General features: G+C 33.1%; 1 protein-coding gene across 1 annotated transcript in view; it reads left to right on the top strand.

Moving 5' to 3' along the window:
• The window catches only part of shd (cytochrome P450 family 24 subfamily A member shade), a 36,483-nt gene extending 9,761 nt beyond the window's left edge, over positions 1 to 26,722 (top strand). The window contains exons 2-9 of the mRNA XM_013310711.1: positions 9,523 to 9,733; positions 10,085 to 10,283; positions 15,177 to 15,367; positions 22,556 to 22,751; positions 23,090 to 23,252; positions 23,510 to 23,743; positions 24,760 to 24,957; positions 25,710 to 26,722. Coding sequence (XP_013166165.1) covers positions 9,523 to 9,733; positions 10,085 to 10,283; positions 15,177 to 15,367; positions 22,556 to 22,751; positions 23,090 to 23,252; positions 23,510 to 23,743; positions 24,760 to 24,957; positions 25,710 to 25,814 — 1,497 coding nt within the window. The 3' untranslated portion in view covers positions 25,815 to 26,722. The remainder of the gene's footprint in view (positions 1 to 9,522; positions 9,734 to 10,084; positions 10,284 to 15,176; positions 15,368 to 22,555; positions 22,752 to 23,089; positions 23,253 to 23,509; positions 23,744 to 24,759; positions 24,958 to 25,709) is intronic.
• Positions 26,723 to 27,312: the final 590 nt, after the last annotated feature.

Consider the following 27,312-nt stretch of genomic DNA (forward strand, 5'->3'; position numbering starts at 1 on the left):
GGCTTTGTTACCTAGTAATTAGTTATTTAATAATTATTAATATCTTATTTAAATTACTTCACACTTGCGAGTTTTTTGAACATACTTCGTAAACGTTTAATCGGACAGGAAATTACTGTTAATTAGTGTTATCTACAAGTTTTAGTTTGAAAAAGTTTAAATAAAAAAAAAATTGACGTCGATTGAAGTAGCAACACTGTTTTCATTTGTCTTTAATTTAATTATAAATAAATATATAATAAAGAAATTAACTAGCTTTGTACCTACAAGCATAGATATACCTACGTATTAAGTGAAACATCCATACATCTACACATTCATGCTCTTTGGTTGCGAGCACTTTTTTCCCGACTTTCTTTTGTCATGTCTCCAATCTGGTTAATTCTCGTCAAGGGCGCCTCAATTTCGCAACATAAACTTGACTCGTTACTTTTTCTTCGAAGCCAATACACACATAAATACTTTGTTCATAATAATATAAGAAACTTAGAGACTGACAAACTGAAACACAGAATTTTCTGTGATAACGTAGAGAAGATAAATCTTTTTATTTGCAAAGCAGCTTGTAGAATTCCTAGATATTGTTTTATATTTTCCTAACACATAATTAAGTATTAAATAGTAGTTTATTTCTACTACATGAGAACGGTCCACAATGAGAGAGTAATCAATTGAAATTGCCGATGAACTATGTGAACCGGCCTCGATAAACGCGGAAGAGGTTGCCACAGTCGAGTGGCGGTAGTGTAGCGAGCCTTCAAACTACACCTTGTCATCGACAATGTTTACAGATAATAAATATAACTTTCACAATTAAACTTGTAATCCTTGTTATTATAAATACTTTTATTGCCTACTTATTTTTTATACGATTGTGATTTATTTAACAATAACTTGAAAAGCCATTTTCCACTGCGGCTAGTCATACGCGTCTGGCTGTTTTCATGCGTTGCTTTTTGTAGCTATCGCGTCCGCCCAGTGTAAATAGTACACAATACGTTGGTAGTTGTGAACTAAACACTAAGTGGAAAAAGGACTAAATACTGGTTTGTCTGGTAATGTCATGAAATTTTGACAGCTGTCATTGTATTGATTGACCAATAGCAGTTACCTGCGACTCTGTCCACATAGATCGAATGAAATCTAGTAATAAATATAGGTTATGTCACCGAGGATAGTGAAGCTTCCTAGTTTATTAAAAGCAAACAATCAAATCTTTCCTCTTTATATAGATGTTATTGTTCTTTATATTTAATATAGCTAAATCCGGAACCAAACTGTTTAAATATTTTGTCAAAAAATGGATTTTATGGATTGACCGACACGAGATTTTTTTCGCTTTTAAACTGGTCTAAATTATATCCAGGCGTGGTGCTAATGATTTTTGCATAATTTAGCACCACATAAACTACCTGTTCTTGTCGGGAGAGTAAATATTCACGATAAAGATAACCTGTAAAAATTCAAATATAACTTTGTATAGTTACTTCATATAGATTTCTAATATTTAAAAACTATTTAAATTGCTTCAAATATAAAAAGAAATACTTTAACTTGGAGCTAATATTTATATGAATATGTTAGACAAACTTTTTTTTATCGGAATTTGGGCTGTGGCATCAAATTTAGACATTAATAAAATTGATATTCTGTTAAAAATCGAATAATTAATAATTTCGAAAAATAACACTGGCCGCATAAAATAGTATCTGTTGCTAATTTTTTATCTGTGATATATTACAATGGTGTGAATAAAATAGTTCACTAAACGTTTTTATTCCTGTCTGCGTCAGTCGGTTTCTTTGTATCTAGAGATGGATTTTTAGATAATACTATGTAAATGTAAATTAATTATTATTGTGATCAAATCATGCCGTTTCGCGGTAAGTAGCAAAAAGTTTATTTGGAATTAAACAGATAATAAAAGTGTTACAATATAAAAATGAAGAGCTATTAAAAACAAAAGAATAAGACGGATTGCCGTTTTAATACATGTTAATTTTATACCATTAGTGACCAAATTGAATGATTATTATGTTTGCAACTCTGTAATTTCAGTGTGGTCTCATTTATATTAGATTTTTAAATTTATTTTTCCACCGACTCAAACCATTATCTATACGAAAATTATTTCTTCATTAGGAATAAAGCTATAGGTCTATTTGTTATAATCTTGTAAAATTGCTTCATTCTGTCTATCTGTTTGTTGATTATACTACAATGTTTTTATAGCATCTGTTTGTTTAAATATTTTTTTCGCTGGACAAGTGTTTAGTAAATGTTTGTATGGAATATTTGTTGTCTGGTACAACAAAATCAAACACAGATTAAATAACATACAAACAAATTATATTTTGTCTGTGATAGTAAAATAATAAAAACATTAATCGATTAAAAATGTATTCCAAAAGCTTTTGTTAAGTTGCTAAATATTATTTAGAAAAATAATAAACATGTCTTATTTATACGTGATAAATTAAAATAACAAATTAGATATTAATGTCATGCAAATAATAAAAACATGCATAATTTAGATACATCTAAGAATGGCCGATATTTCCAAACCAATGTTTGTGCATGATTAATTCTGATATAGGACGCAACTATATATGAACATTAAAGGATACGCTTTAGGCAAAATGCCTTTGCTTTTTACTTATTTTATTCTGAGAAATGCGAGCAAATTTTTGGCAAGTCTGGCGCAGGACCTTGTAGGTAGATTAGGAAACTGGTTCGTCTCGGGAATTTGGTGCTTTTTAAATATCTTATTAAAAAACCTTCTTACCGCTTGTCACTCAAAAATGATCTTCAAAGGTTAGTCATAATGTAATAAAAACATATTTGCTTATGCTATACTATCGACCAGACATCTAAGTTTAATAGTTTTTTTTTAATATCAGAGTAGTAGACTAATGAAAAGTCAGTTACAAAAAAATATTTTAAGGATGATAAGGGAAATATATAGACAAATTAAGACATAAAATGGTAGACATTTATATTTTTTTAAACATTAATATATTCAGTTCTATTTCACATAAATGTTTTCGTCTATAATTTCTGGTTATTTTAATAAAGAAGACGAACACGCGATGGTCAATTTTACGAGTTTTTTGACCTAGACGAGATCTTTCGCCGAGTGAAACGGATTTGATAAAGTATGTTCGTAAAAAGATATTGAAATATCAAACGGTCTCCGGGAAGATAACCTTAACAGAAATAGTTATATAAAAACTCTTTTAAGAATCAACAATACTTTTTAATCGGTGTAAATGGCAATATTTTTATGCCAGTTGCAAAGTATTGTGATGTCATACGATTGTTTCGGAAAAAGTGGTATAGATTTAGTTAATCTGTCGCTGTGGACATAAGTGGAACTAAATTATGATAGCTCACTAGTGCCCTCCAGTTAATGTCAAAAAGGTTTCACAAGATCCTTGTACTCCGTCCTCTAAACCTGGGTATTTTTTAAATATTTTCGGACAGAACTCACCGCGATAGTAGCGCCCCTTACCGGCTCACAAACATTTGTGACTGTATATGGTACTACGCTTTAGTTTCTAGTTCTAATAGAATAATAAGTATGACAATATTTTGTACATTCATATACTCGTACCTAGTATTAAATCAGAAAAACATTGGTATTGTCAAAAAACAAGTTCGTTTCGTCGCAAAGAAGATGGTAAAGAAGTTTCTTTTTTTTACTGTTTTTGCACTTTATTGAGTTAAAGCAATATGAAATTCATGTAAAACGTATCAATAAAACTGTAACTTCTTAGCTAATAGTTTTTTCTACAATGACTGTTGCGGATGATTTACAAACTCTTACCTAAAAATGAATTTACTATATTATAATTGATTATTTATGCAATGGTTCAATCAGGTTTCAAATGTATTCCTTAACGATGTAATAATTTGCAAATTACACCAAAATGTCACGTAGAATCAGTATAGTACTTGCAAAAGTCTACCCTTTTTGATTTCACGTAAGTATTTCGCCATATGTTACAAAAGTTCTTTAGATTAGTTACTATTTAAGTAGTCAATTTTATTTTATTCTAACGTTTTTTATGCTCTTTTATAACAATAAAAGAGCATAAAAAACAAATTAGACGTTTTATTTAGTAAGTTATTTAATCTATAATTTAACAACATGTTTCTAACGACAAATATTGACAAAGATAAAAAATTATATGTACTCGTATATTATTTGCAATAACTTATCCACTTTCTGGAATATAAAAGAAATGTGAACGAACTATTCTGAAGTTGCTTACCTAATATTATATGCTTATCATGCGAAGTAATTTAAACCAAAATGTAAACATTCTAATAAAAGATTACATATTTGTTACCACAAAACGAGGGTATTGCCCACAAGACAAATAGATTTGTTTGCTAATTTTACTAAATAATAAAAATACTGTTAAGTCATTGATACATTTTTCTATATTATTTACGACAACAAATTGTAAATCAATTGCCATTTTGATATTAACATGAACTAACTAAAGCTTTTGAAGAGTGAGAAGAAAGTACAGTGTCAGAGGTTTAGAGGTTAAGCAGTTGACTTGGAATCTGCAGATCCTGGGTTTGAATTCCGCCATGTACCAATGTGTTTTTCAATTACCTATTAAAATATGTACATTTATCCGACGTCCTTACGGTGAAGGAAAACATCGTGATTCAACTTGCACATGTCTAAGAAGAAGTTCAAAGATATTTGTGAATCCAAATCACACTAGATCAGCGCGGTTCACTTTGGGCTAGTCACCCCTAACTTAGGGTAGGCTCCGAGCCCCTCAGTGATGACAAATATTATAATATTTTGCAACGATTCAAGATAACTAGTAAGGGATTAAAATGACTAATAAGTGCATATATTATTTATAAAATAATTCGAAATAGATACAATGTCTGTTCATTTTTCTACTCATCTCTATGAGTACTGTTCTACGCAATTTACATTAAGATCTAGTACCTCCATGCAATCCTAAAGCTAATCCTATCGAATGCAACTTCAACCAGTTTGTATGTTCACAGATTGTTAATATTTTGCTCGTTTTACTGTGAGTTTCCGAGAACAAAACCTGCGTTTAAAACATATTGTTATCTCTGTTTTGTCAAAAATGAAAGACAGGGATGACGATATTTTTTATACAGTAACTTTGGTGTCAGAAACCCACGGTTAGTGATGTTATTAATAAAATAACAAGTATGCTTAAGTAGCGTAATCATTGCAATGCGTTGCCGAGTGTTGACTAATCAAAGACTGACCGAAGGAGTCTCGATTTTAAATTGACATCGTAAATGCTTCGATTATAAACTTTTTTTTTAGTAGTTGAAACATATGCTATTCGATTATTGTAATTAGTAATTACTAAGTCTAATATCTCTCATCTTACGGGGGGTCGATTTGTTTTTTAATTAAATTTATAAGTAAATTGTGGTGTATGGTACATTTTACTAATGCGTGGCTAATGATCAAACTATTTTGTGGAATTTCTGATTAAGGTTTTATGTACGCGAGTTTTCTTTGCATAAAAAATAACCTAACCTAACCTAACCACACAGTAATAGTAATTTTTACAACGTTTATTTATTTTTGATATGATTGAAGTTGATATTGTATTTTGATTATTTTGTTTAACATTATTGTAAATTTCAATGGTGAGGTTGCGTGTTATTTGATACGTTAACCACAAGGAAAGTAGTCTTGTTGTCCCTGAACATTGAACAGTTGTAAAAATATTGCCGGAAAATAACACTGACAGATTGACCGTGGTTTCCACTGACGTAACAAAAACATTCATTGCTGCGTTTCCATAATTTATTTCCTGTTAAAATTCAACTTATTAAGGAAAAACTTTCTGGAAAAAAATGTTAGAAAAACGATATTTAAATTTAATAATTTATTATTTAAAAGTACAAGTTTAACGCTCCGTATATTTAAATCACAAAAAATGCTTTGAAATTTACCGATTCGTGATATTTATTTTCCACAATTCAAATATTTTTTTTATAAATAAACAGCGTGATTTATCACGCCAGCACGTAACTAGGTGACCGTTTAATAACGAAATGATTATTTTAGCAAAACAATTTTAGTGCGCTATTTTTGCTTATCATTTAATTAGCTTTTAGCTTCGAGAGAAATGTGTTTAATGAATTGGCAATAATAATAAAATCGTCTTGAAGATTCATAATGCTGTGAATTATTTCGGTACATCGCTTGTCCTTGGAAGTTATTTTAGTATGTTACGTAACAAGCGACATAATTATGATTGTTTTTTTTTTGTTTAACTATGCCAATGTTTTCGATGTGGCCAGAATCATAATATGACAGTTATTTTTTTTCGCATTTTGTTTAGTTTATCGCCCTGTATAAACTCCCGTCAAAAAGCGAACGTTACAGTTCCGTTTAAAAGTACAACGTTAATTTTTGATTAAAATCTAGATCTATGCTAGACATTCTTTCGTTAATATAATTGCAAGAACCATATAAGTAGAATACAAATTCCTTACTAAGGCCGATGGTTTGAAAAAAAAAGAATCAAAGCAATGTATTTGAATTTTCTATTTTAACACAGACACCCAGACACGAACTTTTTAGACGTCTAAAGTTGTCCCTGTCGATGTTCCCTTGAGTTATGTTACTTTTTGTTAGCATTACAACGTCTGCTAAATTGGCGCGCTTTTGAGCTACATTTTGATCAATGCAAAAAAGATGGCGGATAAAAAAGACGGCCATATTGCCGATTTAAATCATAAAGTTTGACAATATTATTATTATGTATGCTGTTAAAAGTTTAAATATTTATAGTAATTTAAAAACAACTTAGTCTTGTTAAATAGTAATTTTGTTTGTTTGAAAACGGTGCAAGTACGAATCAGAATAATTTGTTTACGAAATATCAACAACGTGTACAACATAATTAAATGATTGATGTATATAAGTATCCCTTAGCCTACATTTATGCAAATATAGTATAATTATTAGTAGAATCGATATAGAAGTTATTTGATATCCAATTAATATTACGACACCTCCATTCAATAACAATTTGCTGAGCCTTGTACGATACACGCCTATGTATGTAATTCAATTGCGTCGTACTTAACTCGTGTCAAATTTAACGAATAGACAAAAAACATCATAGCGACAAAAAGTTACTAACGTTGGAATAATGAAACATACACCTTAAGTATTAGTAATAATATTCAATCTTAGTCTTTATCTGTACTGAGTGGACTCTTAGGATGAACTAAAGCTATGTTATATCAGAGTAGCTGTCGCCCGCGACTCCGTCCGCGCGGAATGAAAGAAAATATAAAATAGTAGCTAATGTGTTCTTCCACATCCATCCCATCCAAACATTCGCATTTATATTAGTAAGATATTTGTTTTGTAGAATTGGTAGCTTAACCTTCACTATGCTACGCCTACGATTTATCCGATAATACTTGATTAGCTGTAGGACTTTTGCTTGGAATCTTGCCCGACTTTCGCTCCTCTCGATTTTATCTTATTTCTTTAGTTACTTTTTAGTAGCTTATTTTAGTTTGTGGAAAACTAGGGTAGTCGCATTCCGATCTTCAGATTGATTCGACTCCAAAAAAAATTAAACAGCAGCACTTAACATGTTCCGTGCAACTACGATATTTTCGTATAATCATCGATGAAGAATTGCTATTGTTGATTGACTGGCGCGTCGGTAGCATTGGATGTGTTAATTTTTAATGTTCGTAGTTTTATGACATTGTTGTTTACAGTTACACAATCTATCCGTTACCGTAATTCGAGGCTTGTGGTGATTTACGAGCGATACGCGATCGCAAGTCATCGGCATACCGAGACGTCACCCGTTGTCAGATCCCGTTGATTTTCGATTCATTTTATAGCAATTTGCACTTGTGATGCAATAACCGCGCGCCGATAATATTGATTGATGGATACAGATTAAGAAATCGATCTTATACAGTTATGTTTATGAATTCCTTTTGTTTTGATAGACAAGTTCTGATCTTATTCTTTTTAAATAGAAAATACTTATGTTTAACGTAGTCCAAACTTTTCTTCTCATATTGTAGACGTTCTAGAAGACTTCACAACGCTCTATGGTCATAGGTTACCACTTAACCTCTTTAAAAATAGACGAACGAAAACACCTAATCCTGTTACAACACTTATTCAATAACGAAAAACAAACACTTGAGTTATTAGAGAGCGATTTGAGGGAGATATTGTGAAATCATACATGTGAGATATGTCGAAACGTAATGATATTTGATCGTAAAAAAATACTGATCAATCTCCAGATCTGCCACTCATTGTGAAGTGCATCAGGTATTGGGGCGTAGCACTAACCGACGGTTACGTAACGAAGTTACGCAAAGTCAATGTCAAGATCGCTGCGTCAACGAACAGAGGTTAATAACCTCGATACCAAACATTCGACTTAAACACGTTCTGATGAAAAAATATTTAACAACGAGTTTCATTCATAAATGCGTTCGAGATGATTATTTTCGTTTGAGTATGTACGATTTTGTTTTGCGTAATTTCTAAAAATAAAATTGTAGTTACTTTATTTTATCATTGTTTTTAATATGGTGATATGTGTTGTCGACTTTTCAATACAATTAATCTTACTAATATTATAAATGCGAATGTTTGGATGGATGGATGTTTGTTTGAAGGTATCTCCAGAACGGTTGCAACGATCTCGCTGAAATTTAGCATAGATGTAGAAACAAAGCTTGAAAAAACACATACGCTAGCTAGCTTTGTAGACAGCTAGTATACAAAGCAAACGTATCATTGTTGAAATTTACCAAGCGCTTGTTTATTCAACTCGTAACTACTTAATTGTTTCCATTCTTCCAGTTTGATTAGAATAGTCACAGATCTGACAATTATGTTTCATCAGGGATGATTAACCTTTGCTTAGAATGGTTATCTACGAGCGTACTATGTGGTCTTTTGAATTAATAAGTTACTGTAGAAGGGTCTATAGTCTCGAAGATAAGCAATTATATCGACTTTGTTAACCGATTTCCGTATATGTTAAGAGTTAAACTTCCGTTTAAAAAAAGTCCCTCTATTGAAATTATTCAATAAACAACCAAAGCAAGAAAGGTACAATGTAAAAGCCTTCATGCTTAAATCAACAACAAGTAAAGTCGATTAAAGTAATAATTGTCATACTTTTTCATCTATTGTGATTGCAGACTGCATTGTATTTTTTCTATTAATAAAACACTGGAGCAGGGTTCTTAGTCTGGATATTTATTTTATGACTAGCTGTCGCCTGCGACTCTGTCCATGAGGAATTAAAAAATACTTAATTAGGAGTCTATGTCTTCTTCTAGACTATGTCTTACATCTAAGCCAAATTTCAGTAAGATCCATACAGCCGTTCTCGAGATATCTACAAGTAAACATCTATCTATCCAATCATTCGCATTGAACTGAAATAATTGAATGTCTTTCCCAATAACTAATAAAGTGATATTTGTTACCAGAGTTCACCTCCTCCCTTGGTGGACTATTCCGGGGTGCCTACCCTGATGGTCGTGTTGGTCGCAGTCTTGGTGGTGACAATAGCACTGCTTGTGCGGCAATCCGACCGCAAGAATCCTCGTCTGCCCGGCCCGCTCGCACTGCCGCTGCTCGGCACCAGGTGGCTCTTCTGGAGTCGATACAGAATGAATAAACTACATGAAGCTTATGAAGGTTTGAGAATATAATATTTTTCGAAGCTACCTGTATTTAATAAGAATGACTGTCATCGTTATTTTTTTAACGTAGACAAAAGGCTAAGCTTGGCAAAGGATGTGGCCTGTCAACTAACTCATGTAAAATTAATTTATACGAAGAATTATAAGGCCCCTTACACAAAGGCGATGGAAATTGGTTAAATGTGACAGTGTACAACGACCTTTATTAGATAGTCTTGGCTTACATAATGGTTAACAGGAATAATCAAATATCAACTGTGTATTAATTCAATATAATATGTATAATGTCGAGATGTCGCTATCGCTAACCAGCATCTCGCCGTCACAATGAGATATTTGCACGCAGACATGTTCAGGCGGTACGGGCCGATCTTCGCGGAGATAGCACCAGGGGGTGCAAAGGTGGTGTCGATAGCGGAGCGCTCGGCGCTCGAGGCTGTGCTGCGCAACTCCAACAAGAAGCCCTATAGACCCCCTACAGAGATCGTGCAGGTCTACCGCAAGAGCAGGCCAGACAGATATGCTACTACAGGACTTGTTAATGAGTAAGTATTCTATAGAGATTTTTATATTTTTCGCCGCTCCAAAAAATGATATGAATCACTCCGCACAATTTAATATTCGGTTTAAACGTATTAGGATGTGGGGGTGAGCTTTGCGGAGCGCGCTTGAACTGCCAGAATATTTGAAAAGATTTATACTTCTTAACATCAGATACATATGTTTTTATTGCATGAATACATAGGTATAACGTATGAATATCTTAGTGATTTAGGACAACTAAGGACATTTTACTGCTAAGAAATACGTATAGTATAATGGTACAAAGTTCAAACAAAGTAGAAGAGGCTTTAAGTAGTGCCAAGTTCGTATCAATTTATGTTTACCACAATGGGTCAAGAAATATCTGTAGGTTGTTCTATAATTAGTATAATTTATAAACAATTATATAATACAAATTTTATAGCGAGAAGTTTTTACCGTAAGCACTGTCTTTGTGCCAGTTATCCAAGGCCTATCCAATCTAGACTTGCTAAACCTGCCCAACTTAACCTATATCTAGGTTAAATACATTAGTTGTTAACTAACGGTTAATCGCACCTAGCTGGATTTCCTTGGCTGTGTTACACCGCCATGTTTGGTTGCTAAGCAACTTTACTTAAGCAGTATTTCTAAGTAAGAAGCCCGTGTCTATATCACTCGTTTATACAAGAAATACGAGAATAGTCTAATACTTCATTACTAAATTAGGACACACCTACGCGCAGTTGTTTTTCCAGAATTGGTATAGAAACTTTTTGTTATCAAATGAGGTTGTAATCCTCTGTGGTACTTCGGACTGAAAGCAATGTTATTTTTAACAATGTTTAATAGCGTTACCTTACTTATATTGTAAATTCAAAAGTTTATAATACAAGTAGATGGATGGATGGATGGATGGGTGTGTTTATTTAAAGGTATCTACCGAACGTCTCAACGGATTTTGATGAAATTTGACACAAAAGTAGAACATAGTCTAGTAGGACACGTAGACTACTTATGAAGTTTTATTTTTAATTCCGTGCGGATGGAGTCACCAGCGATAGCTAATAACATAATAAGTATACAAATAAAACAAATAATTATGTGATAAGAGTCTCATCAAAGATCTTTGTGACATTTTGAATGAGAGCAGGAATCGAATAACACGTCAAATTTCCAAAACGGCGAAGCCAAATATTACTTAAAGCAAATAAAATCGCAACCGAACACGAGAGAAATAATCAAAACATTTCCCTCGAACAATAACAATCGACAAAACTAGACAACATGCCGATTGACGTATCTCAAATAGCAAATGTCAAATGAAAGTGCTTTAAGCAGTATTAAGGCCAATGTTAAGGCAATAAATAATGAAATAATCTCCACAGCGTCGCAAACAAACTGTCCCTTGTAAACATCAGTAAACTTTTGATAACACGTTCAAGCGTAATAAGATATTTGTTTTTTTTTTATAAATGCGCATATAATTTAACAATTAAAAAAGAGAAAGACAAGGTTTTTCACGCAAATAATTAATATATTTTTTTCTATTATGAGCAAAATAAATTCCAGCGTGATCCCTTCACGCGTTTTTGAGAAAATTATTGACAGACAGACGGACGGACAACAAAGTGAAGTATAAGGGTTACGTTTTTTCCTATGAGGTACGGAACCCTAAAAATGGTTGTAAGGCGTGCCTAACGTAGATCCACGTGAAAATTAATTCTCATTTTTTTCTAGTCTCTTTTTGTGAGTAATATTTATTTGTAATCAGACGTTAAAGAAAAGCTTAAATACTTATTATATTAAAATCTGTACTTTTCTAGAGATTTTTGGTACATTAAAATTGTTGATACGAACATTCGTTCTTCAAACGACCACAGGATCGTACTACCTAATTAATATTATAAATGCGAATGTTTAGATTGATGGATGTAAAATTGTATGTAAAAAATGTAAAAAAAAGACGGTATCTCATGAACAGCTGCATAGATCTCGCTAAAATTTGGCATAGATGTAGAACATAGTCTGGGCAAACACATAGGATACTATAATAATTAAGTTTTATTATAATTCCTCGCGGGCGGAATCACGGGTGACAGCTAGTGCATTATAAATGGTAATGCGGAGAGCTTTTTGCTTCCCAGTACCATGTGCGATGAAAAAGCAAAGTGAGTTCGTGGGTTTTTTATCAACGCTTGCAACAAAGTTCCGTGACAAGAGAAAGCTGTATTGAAACCTAGTTATATTTAATTAGAAATTGACAAGTTCATTGTACTATGATTTTCATATGAAACTATTCATGTTGTACTTACTAAGTACTTAATAAAATTTCTAACTGTATTTCTAATGACAGAAAAATAAACATTACTGTACCAAAAAATACATCTAGTTAAATATTAAAAATCAGTGGCGGTCAAAGGGTTAACGCTATGTGCTTTAACCCTTTGATCGCCATTGTTTGTTATGGACGATGTTGTTGAGATTGTTATTATGACGCCAATGGTTATAAAAGAGTATGTGCCAAAACTGCTTTTGGTATACTTACTCTGTCAATTATTTTGTCAAAATCGTATTTTGGAAGCATCTGCATTATCATATTTTAATCACGGCCTTTAATCTATACTAATATAATAAAGCGGAAGAGTTTGTTTGTTTAAACGCGCTAATCTCAGGAACTACTGGTACGATTTGAAAAATTCATTTTTTGTTTAATAGTTCAATTATAGAGCAAGGCTTTAGGCTTAAATAAGATTACGCTGCGACCAATAGTTTTTTTTTACTTCATCGAGGACGGAGTCGCGGGCGACAGCTAGTAATCTAATATCCAATATAAACATGCGATGAAATGATTGACATAAAATGTAAATTAAAACAGTATTTTTATTATTAGACCCTTAAGTTTTTAAACATTTTAATAAGTTAAAATTTTATAACCTCCTTTATGGATAAATCATAGATTAATGTTTGATTTTCTCTGCGGAACGAATTATAATTTCCTTTTAATTGTAATATGTAAACATACGGTTGGATATGAAGAGGTGTTATTAGCTACCATGTGGTTTATACAGTGGATATGTAATTCATGCTGATCGAAGGAAATCAGGACGGATAAATATACTAGAAACTAGTTTGCTGATATCGACGGTGTGGCGGACTAACCTGTGCTATTAGTTTTAAATATATATTTTCTAATAGTGTTTTTATTGATAGAACAATAATAGTTATACGCATATTATTTTATTGATGTCACGATACAAATAGATTCATTTTGATGTTCATTCCGTAAAGTATGTTATTTGAGAGGATTGTTATAGTAGAAGAAAGGACTAAGTTAACACAAAAGTTTTTTTTTAAGAAAAAATAATAGCAGATTTTTTGTAAATTTACTAATATTTCTTTTACCATTCCAACTAAGCTTGTGCTAGGATATAGTTTACGACAGTAGTCGAATGGTGGAATTCGAACCCCCGACCTCGTGATCGGAAATTCGTACCCATAACCATTAGGCTATTGACGCTTATTTGCAATGAGAACTCGCGGGTCATTGAAACAGATATTGAATTGCTTGTGAAGTTTTTTTTTTAAACTTTTGTCTGCATGCTAAATGCAACGCAATTACGCAAATCGGGTTCAACTGGTGATTAGAGATATCAAATATTACAAAACTATCGATACCCTGTTATTGCGAAATAATCAAATTAATTCGCAAGAGGAAAATGATAAATATTCAAATGGAACATCATTGATATTTTGACGAGGTTTTATATTTGCCGGTCACGTAGCTATCTAAACCTTGACAGTGCCTCGACTCGTTTTTTCTAAAGTCCCGAATACCTAACTTCCTGCTGCTACTCTATGCCCAAAAGTGAACAATATAATAACCATAACAAAGGCCACGTTTGTGCGATAAGATTCTATTGTGTATTTAGTCTTTGACGTTTTATATAGAAGTTTTCGCAATCGTATCGTTTACAATAAGCACGCACGTGAGGTCCTGTGGGTCAAAATGATTATGAAATGATAATTCTTAGACTCTATTTGTACTGAAATTATAAGGACGCGTCACGTTTACGGAGACTGTGTCATGAGAGAGAAGAAAGATATGACGCAGAGCGAAATAGAAAGAGAGAACATAAATGGAACATTTGCAAGGGGATTTTGATCTGTTGTATTAACAGAAATTAACGATCTGCTTAAGAAGCCATTTAATAACACTAAGTTTGTACTAAGTGTGGGATAACGTAGGGCTAACGGGAATAGTCCGAGCGGGTTCTGATGGCTGAGGTCGATAGGAAATATGAACTGGGCTTTCACCAGTATTAACTGTTAGTTAAACGGGACTTAACCGCTTAAAGATTGACACAAGTTAATGGAATACTATGAAGTCTCGGTTATTTAGTATACAGTTATCCGGATTCCAACAGCTACGTGTAAAATGGCCTTCTCATGCCCTGACTAAATCTAGGTGAAGCAATGATAATATTTTAAATATTTACTTTTAGACAATATTAATTATAATCCTTTGGCGCGATTGGCGCTCTCACATCGTCAAGTGTCAGAATGATTAGTGAGGGGACATAGACGTCGACATTTTGGTAAGGCTAGGGTTGTGCCAGTACACCGGTACACTGTCGGATTTTCTTCTAACATTACTTAATATTTTTGTACAGTAAAAGTTGCGCTAGTTACTTCAAAAATCCGCCTATGAGGCTTAAACAGTTAAATAGTCAATACAAATATTTTTCGCTTTTTGGTGAAGTTTCTACATTGTCATAAAATTTGAACGTAACGCAATTACTTTACAATTGACAAAACTTCAAAGATATTTATAGGTTATGTGTCCTATCATCTTATATGCTTACTAATCCATATCTAGGTTCTATAGTCGGGTTAATAGTGTCGTCATCTTACAGACAAGGCGACAATTGGGTGCATTTACGCCGCCATCTGACGTCAGAGATCACAAGCCCACACACGATGAAGGGCTTCCTACCTCAACTGAACTGCATTTGTGATGACTTCATCCATCTTCTGAACTCCTGTCGCAGACCTGATGGCGCGGTCTACGGCTTCGAGCAGCTCACCAATAGAATGGGACTCGAATGTAAGTATGCTTATTCATAAAATTCGTACCTAGAAGAATGTTGAGTTCTATGCTTGCAGCTTCTAATATCTACCAGAAAGCGATACCCGTGCCATTTACTTGTTTCGATCGTGTCTCTTCATATAACAGAAGATTATCTGATTCTTGACAATTTAGAAAAGTATTAAGTAATTGTAGTTTCTATACGTCCTTTGCCATAAAGTCACGATGATTATTATTAAATAACCAGCTGTCACTCGCGAGTCCGTCCGCGCGGAATTAAAAAAAAATAGAATCCTATGCATTCTTCCAGACTTTGTTCTATATGTATGCCAAATTTTATCGAAATCCATTCAGCCGTTTTGTAGATACCTTCAAACAAACATCCATCCATCCATCTAAACATTCGCACATATAATATTAGTAAAATTAAAATTTTGACACTCGTGTAATTTTTCTGGAAAGTATATTTTTTAATGTAGTAAGGTGAAACTGTATGTAAGGTTTCAGAAAATCATTATTTCGAAAACACTCCAAAATAATACAAGAACGAAAGAATTCACAAACAATGAATTTATTATATTAAAATGATCACAATTCTTCCTACACAAATCTAATTGCTTTCCGTCTAGACGAAATAGATTATACCTAAGTATAATTAAGGAATTCCAGTAAAATGTTACTCATCTAAAATTTACATCGTATAGTCTAGGAAAACTGATTTGTTTTGACGCGAAATGTTATATTTATTCTGTGATTTACATATATTTTAACACCAGAATTAAAAAAAAACAACCATGACTCATCATATTTTTGTCGACTTCAATTTCTTTCATGCGGAATAAAAACAAATCTTATTTAATCTATGTTATTTAGTGGTAATGTAGGTTTCTTATAATCGAAGATTTTATGAAATGTGTAGAATATAAAAATATATTTATAATATTATAAAAGAATATTAATTTTTTTAATATTTAATACGCAATTATGAGTCATCATTACGTCAATCTTAACAATAATTTTATCTACTTCATAAATATTATTAAACTAGCTGTCCCCCGCGACTCCGTCCGCACGTAATTAAAAACAAAACTTACTAGTTGCCTATGTGTTTCTTCCAGACCATGTTATACAGCTATGCAACATTTCCATCCATCAGTTCTAGAGATACCTTCAAATGAACATCCATCCATCCATCTACGCAATTATGAGTCATCATTACGTCAATCTTAATAATAATTTAACTACTGGTATAATTATTATTAATTTAAAATTTATTAAAAAGCGTTATACAATTATCAAAATCTCGTTTTGATTTGATTACAATGAAATCTATGTTAAATGTAATGGATGATTGAAAATTATATAAATATAAGATATAAATCTAATTTCATTTTGTTGTTTTTAATTAAATTCCCAGCATGAAATGTTGAGTTGTAATAAAATGGATTATCTATTACAAACCATTTGTGTACAGTTTTTATCTATATGTATCTTGGCGGCCATGTACAACCGAACACCATGACTCTTTTGTTTTCAAGGCTATATTTTTTCCATGTCAGCTTAAATCTTTTATGTTTTTATAACTATTTCCCGTTCTCACGTTTATAAAGTTAAATTATTCAAACACTGTCGATAAAAGCACACACGTGTAGGAAGGATTTGCGTATAAAGTTCTTATTTTTAGTTATATCTCGAATGGGGTAAAACCCTCAAGTATTGGTCCACCAATTTAAGGAGAAAAATTATAAACATAATAAAATAGCTGACGCATTTATATTTTTTTTTGACTATTTCTTTTATCTAACATAACTTTAACAACAAATAAAAGTACCAAACATACCGTCCCTTAGTAAAATTTGGGGTATAATTTAAATTAAAACACAGCTAAGTTTCAAAACAGAGATACGAAAATTCCAAAAATAGGGTCCGCGAATTTTGACGATACGATCGTTTTTCCCTTGAAAGTAGCGCAACCCTTTTAACCGATTTAATCAGACATGTCCAAAGGGGTCTTTTTGGTAGTTCCCCCGCATTCAAAATATTCTTGCAATTCGGTCTGCACCTGCCTTTGTTATTCAAGGTCGAGGGAAGAAATTTCAAGTTCTGTCCCCACCAAAAAGTTGAAACAAAAGACTCGTACACCTACGTGTAGCTACGTATAGCTTCCGTTCTTATATGGGCATACGGACGATTTGAGGACTTGATTAATTAAAAAAATTCAAGGCCATGCTTTACTTTCGTTTGTAGTTTTATACCTATAGTTTTGTTTCTTTATGGGTAAATCGAATAAAGAAGGTAACGTGTTACATAGACATCCGCGCACGTAGCATGTTAAGGTAACATGTTACATAGACATCAGCGCTATTGTTAGGTTAGGTTAGACATTGACTTTGATTTTGGTTGTTTTGATTATTTATGTAATTATATTTAGGTTAGGAACACAAAGAGTAACAATTGCGTAATAAAGTCACATGTATTTTATCAACCTTTACAAATGTAATATATAATAAATTTTTAAGATAATGTTTAACGTAAACTTTGTTCATTATAGAACATTTAATTGGATTTAATATAGAATAATATCATACGATATGAAATTACTATAATTTATGATATCATACCATTAGAGAAACTTAAGTATAGTGTAGGGTGACTCAAGAGTTAAGCTCTAACCCCTGCAATCTATATTCCAGGTTCAATCCCAGCTATGTACTAATGTTTTTTATTTTAATTTCATATGTACATTTATCCGAATTTTTTACGATGAAGGAAAACATCGTGATGTAACCTGCATAAACTTGCGAAGAAATTCAAAGATGTGTGTAAAGCCAGACTATGGCCTGGTCACGCTGGACTTGGGTAGGCTCCTCGGTGACGACTGATAAAAGTTATAATTACCTTAAACCGTTTTGATAGCCTACTTGACCACATGCATTTTTATTGACACATGTTTGGCATTATAAGAGTGACGCTTGACATCAAACTAAATGATTTAGGGTGCCCTTTTATAAATCACGGTTACGAAGGAACACAAGATGAATGTAACATGTCTCTCCTTGTCCTCGATTGGTATTATTGGTTGATGTCAAAAAATACTCTTTCAAAGTGATAAGCATTCGAGCTTTACCTTCGACCGTTTTAATTCGATAGTGTTGTTCAGTTTTTAAAGTATAATAATTGAACGTTTATTTTATTGACATATACATGAATGAATATAATATTAGTTGAATTATACGATTGATAACAATGAAATGTAAACAAGCGTTGAACAATTAACTTTGGTATAACATTTTCAATGAGATCCTTTGCCCACCTCGAAGACCTTTGCCTGGTCAAAAGTGCAGTAATTAATTTACTGGTGCGATAGTGCACGCGATAACGGAGCATTTTGTTCACTTGAACGTTTTCTTTTTATATTTATTCAATGCCAACTTGTTTTATCAATGTTTACAAATAATTACCCTTCATATCAGTCCTTAAAGAAAGTGGATACTTAACCAATAATAATTAATAGCTTCAATTAATATAATGATAATGCTTTAGGTATCATTTTATTTAGATGTTTTTCTATGGAAACAATTGCTTGTGAGATGGATAACTTTAAAAATGTATGTCGAGGGATGTGTACCCCTTAAAGGGGCAGGCCCTCGAAGAGATGTATACGTATTGCGTGAAAGGTGGCATGATTAGAAAGGGAGTCACTGAGATGTTAGAAGATCGATCGTATTGGAAGACAAAAAATTGGTGCGACAATCTTAAGTGAGTAGAATAAGGTTAGAGAAATCATCATTATGTTTTTTTTGGAGAATTATATAATAATTAGAAATTTAAAGTTCGTTCTAAACCATGGTTTATGGAGACCATTATCAAGGTTATCTTGTTTTGTGCAGGCTACGAAATTACTTAATTTAACATTTAAATAAGTTTTATCTAATTACAGTCTTAATATATTTGACACCCTTGAAATTTTATCTACGACAGGTGGTAGTCAAGGTTTAATACATAAAATAGTTTTAGGAATTTAGTTGAATTAGAACGAGAAATAGAATATAGAAGAATGCCAATTCTCTATGTATCAGTAACATGTCGAGATATAACTAAAAAATAGAGAATCGGACTTTGTTTTTGCTTGTCAGGAGAGCAATTTTTTTCGCGTGTTTATTTTTTTTCGTTTTTAAAGTAGATGACTAAATAATTTGACACATTTTGAAATATGACATTCAATTTAATCAATCCCGGTGTGTCACAGGTGGACATTTTTTTTTCTTATATTGAATAAACCAGTGCTGGACTACATGTAATAAGCCGGTATTTTTTTAATAATTACAATCAATTATTAATTTTGTTTATTATTAAAATATCATTCGTGTTGTTATGACAACAATGATAATAAATATCTATTAAAGCATTAAATTTTCCCTTAATTTATCGGAAAGTTCAAGATAAGACGTCATAAAGTTGTTTGTTGGAAGACAAGGTACATAAATCTACAGACAGCCGTTCAATGACGAAAATATGACGCTGCATCTGAGATAAAGTCGTGTAATGTAGGTCAGATATCGTAGAAATAGCGGCGATAGTGATACAGCCCGCATCGCATCGCCTCGCCTCCACTCGCTGCGAGGAATGCAACATTAGAAGTGCATTATGATACCACTCGGTTATCGACGTAAGAGTTATGACAGCTACGAATAGGGTGACCAACTTTTATAATTTTATATCGGAAAGTCTTTAACATTCGATATGGGGCTTACTTCTTACTATTTCACTAGCAACTAACGAAGACTTTATAGGATATGTGAAATATAAAATTCTTAGGCGTTTTACAATTATGTCTCGGAGTGAGCTGACGGAGTTTGCTGGAGCAATTGTAATTTGGGTGAACAAAAAAAACGTTTGATAAAATTATTATTAATTAAGAACTTCCTACATTGGTATTTTTGAACGAAATTTTCATGACATTGATTTCCAGCGTAAAATTTTATTTCCCTTGTATGTATATCGTTAGTGTTAAAAGTTTTGTTACTCGCTTAATATTTTATTAAATTATTGTTTAAGAACAAGAAAAACTTATTTAAGTTAACAATTAATTTACCAAGAATTAACTAGAAAGAATTAATGTAAATGATAAATCAGGAATGTCCATTAAAGTATTTGCATCATGGTATATGTAGGACCTAGTTAGCAAGATATCGGCGGGCCGTAACGCTTCGTAGTTGCGGGAGATAACTCAACAGCAGATGCTATTGATTCGCTTCGTTCACACGAACTTGCCATGTGCAACGATATTTTACACAAACATTTGTCTGCTTCAGCAGTTTTGTCTACATTACTAACTAAAACCTATAAATAAAAGATATTGCATCAATTACGATGCAATACATTAAAGGTACGCGTCCATTGGTCCGCACCGGACGCACCGCACGCTCGGTTTAAACGGATTTATGTTGTCTTTTGACGCAGGCGGCGCGGATGATGGACGCAGTGCTTTTTAAATCATATAAAGCAAACTAAAATCCGTTGCCTGCCGAGCGTGCGGCGTGACTGGCGCGATCCAATGAACGCGTACTTTAATTCAATTTTTCCCATTCATAATGTCATTATACTAAAGAAATTCGATATAAGGAGTACAAGTGATAAATAATTATGTATATCAATGTATGTATAATATACATGGAAAGATTTCTGAGCTACGGACGTGATTCCTTATGTATAACCAGATTGAAGAAAAAGAATAATAATTGTAGTGGCATTTGGCTTCTGAAAGGATTGCGTCTTTATTTTATCTCAAGGCCGAACCTGATTTATATTTGAGGGTTTCTACTGCCGAAATATCAGTACAAAAACATAGTTATCTCTGTTATTTCGAAGCGAATGACAAGGACGACAATATATTTGTGTACATATTGTTGGCTGGAGAAAGACGGGAACATTCGATTGTACCATTTTTATTTATATATAAAAGCCTAAATATCTACAGGGCGCCGTCCCGAAATTCTGCGTCCTTTATTTATACTGGAAACCAGTTTCACCATGTATGGATTATGTTGGGGTGCAAAGAAAGATGTTTATACTAAAGTTTCTGGTTTCAGCACAATGGATTTCATCTTAAAGCAAGATTACTATAGTATTGGCTAAATTATAATAAACGTATGTTGTATTGTTATTTTAATTCAATCTCTTTGTACTTTTATTGTACGTTAAGTAATTCTTACTTTTGCTTATGATGTTGCGACACATTTTGCCGTTTTTGCTTTATTTTACAATGGGCGAATAAAGGTTAAAAAAAACATCCCGCTAGAAAAAAAATGTTTCTATTATAAGATTATCATTTACGTGTAGACATTAGCACAGATAATATTCAAAAGTTATAACCATAGACGAAATATTTTTTTTTTTATGACGTCTATGGTTGTGACAGAAAATGTAATACAAGTGTAGAGAACAACGTTACATAAAGTTTTTTGTATGTGAATTATAGTAATATTTACATTGTAAAAATATTTTCCTGCGTAGTAAAAATTTGCGACGTAGTATCGTTCAAGTACGTAGGTAGTCGCTAATCGCCGCTCGTTTTCAACGCTGCCAAATTTTTAAGTACATGTTGCTTTGGCCTTGCGAATAAAAAATCAATCGATACTGCGGAACTAATACAAATGATTCCTTTAATTCGCGTCATGATATAAATTTTTATATTAGAGTTTAAAGAGTGTCGGTGGCTCAGGGGTTTCAACACTTGACTTGTAATCTATAGGCCCTGGGTTCAAATCCCGCCATGTACCAATGGGTTTTCGATTTCCGACTTACATATGTACAATCCGAAATACTTACGATAAAGGAAAACATCGTGATGCAACCTGCACATATCTGCGAGGAAATTCAAAGACATGTGTGAAGTCAACCAACCCGCACTGGGCAAGCGTGGTTGACTACGGCCTAGTCACCTTTAACTTAGGGCAAGCTCCGAGCCCCTCAGTGGGGACGTATAGTGAGTTGATGATGATGATGACTGTTTAAAGATTTGGTGAGAGGTCCAATATTTTTTTTACGTCATCATCATGGTTTTCCACGCAGTTTTCTTGATGGTGTTTTCGACGTCAAGTAGCTTTTGATGCACTAATAATTATCAACACAACTAAAGAAGATTAAAAGTGATACGATTGTGTATTATGCATAATTAAAGATTCGTATGTTTTGTGTTTCTAGCTGTATGTGGTCTGATGTTGGGCACCAGGCTGGGGTTCCTAGAGCGCTGGATGTCGGGGCGCGCGGCGGCGCTCGCGGCGGCCGTCAAAGCGCACTTTAGGGCCCAGCGGGATTCCTACTACGGAGCACCTTTGTGGAAGTTCGCCCCCACCAATCTGTACAAGACTTTTGTGAAGAGCGAAGAGACCATACATATGTAAGTGTTAGATATTTATCGTATTTTGTCTCTGATCAATTAGCTGATGTTGCATAAATTGAAGTAGAAATAATGATAAATGAGAAACCGGCGACTTTTTTCAGCTATTATTGCTTTGTTACTATCACCCTGACCAAATCAAAGAAAAAGAAACAAAGTTTAATCTAATAGTGGCATATTCATTTCATATTTCTTTTGAATTTTTAATATTTAGCATTTTTTCTAAAATAGAATCATCAAAGGTAAATGTGAAATTGTACGAATTTTTTTATGTAACCGCCATTAGTCGACGGTTTTCATGACGAACTCTATAGGATATGCATTGTTTATTGTGACAGGATAATATCTGAGCTGATGGAGGAGGCGATGTCGCGGACGAACGGCGCAGCGCAGGACGACGGCATGCGGGAGATCTTCCTCAATATCCTATCCAATCCAGAGCTTGACGCGCGCGACAAGAAAGCTGCTGTTATTGACTTTATTACCGCCGGCATTGAGACGGTGAGATTTACAACGTAAAACCATAGACAATTCCAGATGTAAAGTATCAAAATTCCCTTCTACTATTTGTCAAAGATCAAGTCATTGCAATCTGTAAATAATACTTATTTCTTCATAAATGTTAAGTTTACAAAGTTCCATTTACGCTATCTTTTGAAGTTTTCTTTGTGGAGATTATGGTGATCATGTATGAAGCCGCCATGATTACTTTCTATATTCATTTATTGTCTATGGCTAAGCATTGTCTTTGTCTGCAGTTAGCAAACAGCCTCGTCTTCCTGCTGTACCTGCTAAGTGGACGTCCGGACTGGCAGGAAAAGATCCGCTCCGAGCTACCGGTCAGCAAACGACTGGAACTGGAAGACCTGTCTGCTGCTACTTCCATACGTGACGCGACTAAAGAGGCCTTCCGACTGTTGCCCACTGCACCATTCCTCGCTCGTCTACTCGACAAGCCTATGACAGTTGATGGACATAAGTTAACTGCTGGGGTGAGTGTCATTTTTATCCTTTACTCCACTACGCCATCCACGTACAAATATAATGACGTTAAGTTCTCAAGTACACAGTAAGATAGCACATTTTGTATCGACTCAGGACAATAATCATACTAATATTATAAATGCGAATGTTTAAATGGATGGATTGATGTATGTTTGTTTAAAGGTATTTGCAGAACGGATCTCAATAAAAATTGGCATACATATAAAACACAGTCTGGCACACATAGGCTATAATTTTTTTTTAATTACGCGATGCACAAATTGACAAAATATTACGATTTGAAGTTATTGTAACGTTAAAATTATAAAAAGAAAAATAACAATAAATTATTAAAATAGTCTGTATAAATAAACATAGAAGAACAATGGACTGGAGATGATTCTTATTTGTTGCATTAAGATAAAAAAATATCGTTTTTATAACAATAGCGTTTACTTTAATTATTGTAGATTAAAATATGTTTATGTTCACACATAATATGATAGTTACATTATTATTTGCGTCATATATTTAACTAAAAGCTACTGCGCCACATATTTTAAATAGTAAATAACTTTGTCCATTAAGTAATCACAACTCCACGACTTAATCTAACAACGTTATCTAATAAAAAACAATACCAACAAGTCAAAAAAAAATCTTTTATTCTGAGTTAGAAAGAAAATCCGACACAGTGCCGGTGTATCGGCGCAACACTAGCCTTATTATCAACGTTTATTTCCCTCAATAATCAATCTTACACTAGACTTGGCCACGTTCGCGCCAGAGAATTCTAATTAATAATGTCTAAAAGTAAAAACAAAGAGAGAGATTAACCCTTATTATGGCAAGATTTCTTTTTTGAAGAAAAGTTAAAAAACGTTTAGAAATGTCATGTGTTTAATAAAACTAATTTAAAAATTATTTTATAGTGATCGTTTTTATAAAGTTGTATGTATGGTGTACTACACAAAATGAACATGTTAAACTGAGTATTTACAAAGAGTTCTATTAAAATGATCAGACGTTCGTGTTGGCGCACACGGGGGCTGCGTGCCGGCGCGAGGAGAACTTCCGTCGCGCGCGCGAGTTCCTGCCTGAACGATGGGCGGGCGGCTTCGAGCCTCACTCGCCGGGACTTGTTGCACCTTTCGGTCGCGGCCGACGCATGTGTCCCGGGAAACGATTCGTTGAACTGGAATTACATTTGCTACTGGCCAAGGTACGTGTGTTAAATTATAGATTGATGGATTGGAGTATCTTTATTTCGATATAATCATTTCCTTTTTACTGATTACGCTAATTGTAAGCATTGAACTTAAACTTGATCCTAACATTTAGTTAATAAACTTTTATATAAATATTTTTTGATATTTTCTGATCAAATTCAAAAAAATGATAATTTGAAAGAGAAAATGGTTGTCACGAGAGACAAAAATAGCAAAAAAGATAAAATAACTAAAGAGTTAGTTTATTGCTGTAGTTTTGAATAGAAGTATCCGTAAGAGAAACTTTGTATAGCGAATGATTAGAGACAGAGACAATATAGAGACAGTACTATTATCTATTGTAAGATTGGCTGTGACTTGTGACATGGCGGAAGTGATTCATCATACACAAAGTATGTCGCCGAGAGAGGACGTTTGATTTCACAACAAATTTAAGTTATCACTCCTTAAACAAATTGTTGTTGCGCAATGTTCAAACAGATAATGGCAGAATATTATTCATAAGATAACAGGGCTATAGTTACACATCAAGCTTTCTTAGTATTAGAAATCAAAACGGGAACAGAATATATAATAATATTGTTCTAAAATACTCTTTAATTTATGGCAATTCAGTAGAAATAATTACTTTTACAAGTTAGTCCTAATTTCTAGGTTGAAAATTTTATTTGATTGAAAACAGCGCCATCTATATGCAAGAAAAGTGAACGAGATCTTTTACAAAGTTTTTTTCTTTTTTTTATAGATAATGCAACAATGGCGGGTTGAATTCGACGGCGAACTGGACATCCAGTTCGACTTCCTGTTGTCGCCTAAATCTCCAGTCTCACTGCGTCTGGTCGAGTGGTAGACGTCAATCTAATTTCCACTTAGCGGTTAGCTGGAGACTGACGAATCGAGTCTTCTATTTCCACTGGAGTGGCCACAACTACTATACAAAATCGTAACCACGTACAACTTGAGGCGCGCGGTTAATCGCTAAGTGGAAATATACATTTAGACCTAAGTGTGTTGTGTTCAAGGGCGACCGTTGGGTCTTTCGAACTCTTTTATTTCAAACACATAGTATTGCGACATTTGTTTTAAAATTAAAAAGTACCATATGTCTGAATAGAATAGTAATTTAAGGATTACGGAAAATAGGTAAATAAATTCAATAATTTAGTTTGGGAAAGACAGTTTTCACGATGTTCATGTTTGAGTTGAGTTGTAGTTGTCAACCTTGATACTCACGGGTTGATTTTCAATATTTACGTCAATATCTCGGAAGTTACAATGGCAGTCCGGTCGGGTCAGTTCACCCTTGAACACAACCTTATTTATTACAGTCGTCTACGTATCAAGTGTTTTATTTAATTTATCGGTAATATTATTATTACTTGGTAATATTTGCTATTGTACTACGCTTGGTTTGCAGATGACTGTACCACGGTCGCTTCCGATAAAAACGGGCCCACTGAATAGTTTTGTAAGACAAATATATTGCTTTATGGTGAATGTGTATGAAGGATTTCTTTATAATTGTGTCTCGATTATATTAATAGTAACAGATTAACAATTACTATGAACAGTAATTATAGTTCGTACGTTTTGTAAACGGATCCTTAAGGATTATTTTTTTTTCTTTTCTGAAATAACTAATCGCGACAGCAGCGCCTCTCACCGACAAATCCTTGTTTGACTTTAACTCTGGATAATACTGTCAAAAAATTACGTGGCAAACCTTTTAATTTATGTCGTTTGAACAAATACAAAAAATTTAGTTAATTAAATACAGATTAGATTTTCTCGTACTTATATTTATAACATTTTTTCACTCCGAATTTGGCAACAAAACTAGCGGGAAATATTCAAACTTGTCTAAAAAACTTAAAAGGTTAACTACGTATAAAGAAATTTAAAAAAAAATTGTCTATGCCATTGACAGAGGGGCGCGCGAAAATCAAAATGGTTGCCATTAAAGCTCAAAGTAATAACGCTTCACAGGGTATTGGCACAGTCTGCTCAAAATTAAATTTCTTTCTGCTAAATACCGTAAGTACTGTTGACATAATTCATAGTTAGTATATTATAAATGATTGTTTACATAGTCCTACTCTAGAGTAAGTTGATAACTATACAACGTTGTAAAACATGGCTGTGTTAATATCAAAAAGCATATTTATATTAATATTATATCGACCATGAATACCTCTTTATACGAAGACTGTATACTAAAAGCACATGCATTTATTTTAGTTGTAAGATTTATCCACCAATCTTAATTTGATTTATAATTATTAATTTTAAAGTAAGATAAATGGTTTTTCGTTTTGTTTACGCAAAAAAGTAACTAAACCGAACTTGGT

This window comes from Papilio xuthus, unplaced genomic scaffold, assembly GCF_000836235.2.
Source record: "Papilio xuthus unplaced genomic scaffold, Pxut_1.1 DF827714.1, whole genome shotgun sequence".
Taxonomy (NCBI): domain Eukaryota; kingdom Metazoa; phylum Arthropoda; class Insecta; order Lepidoptera; family Papilionidae; genus Papilio; species Papilio xuthus.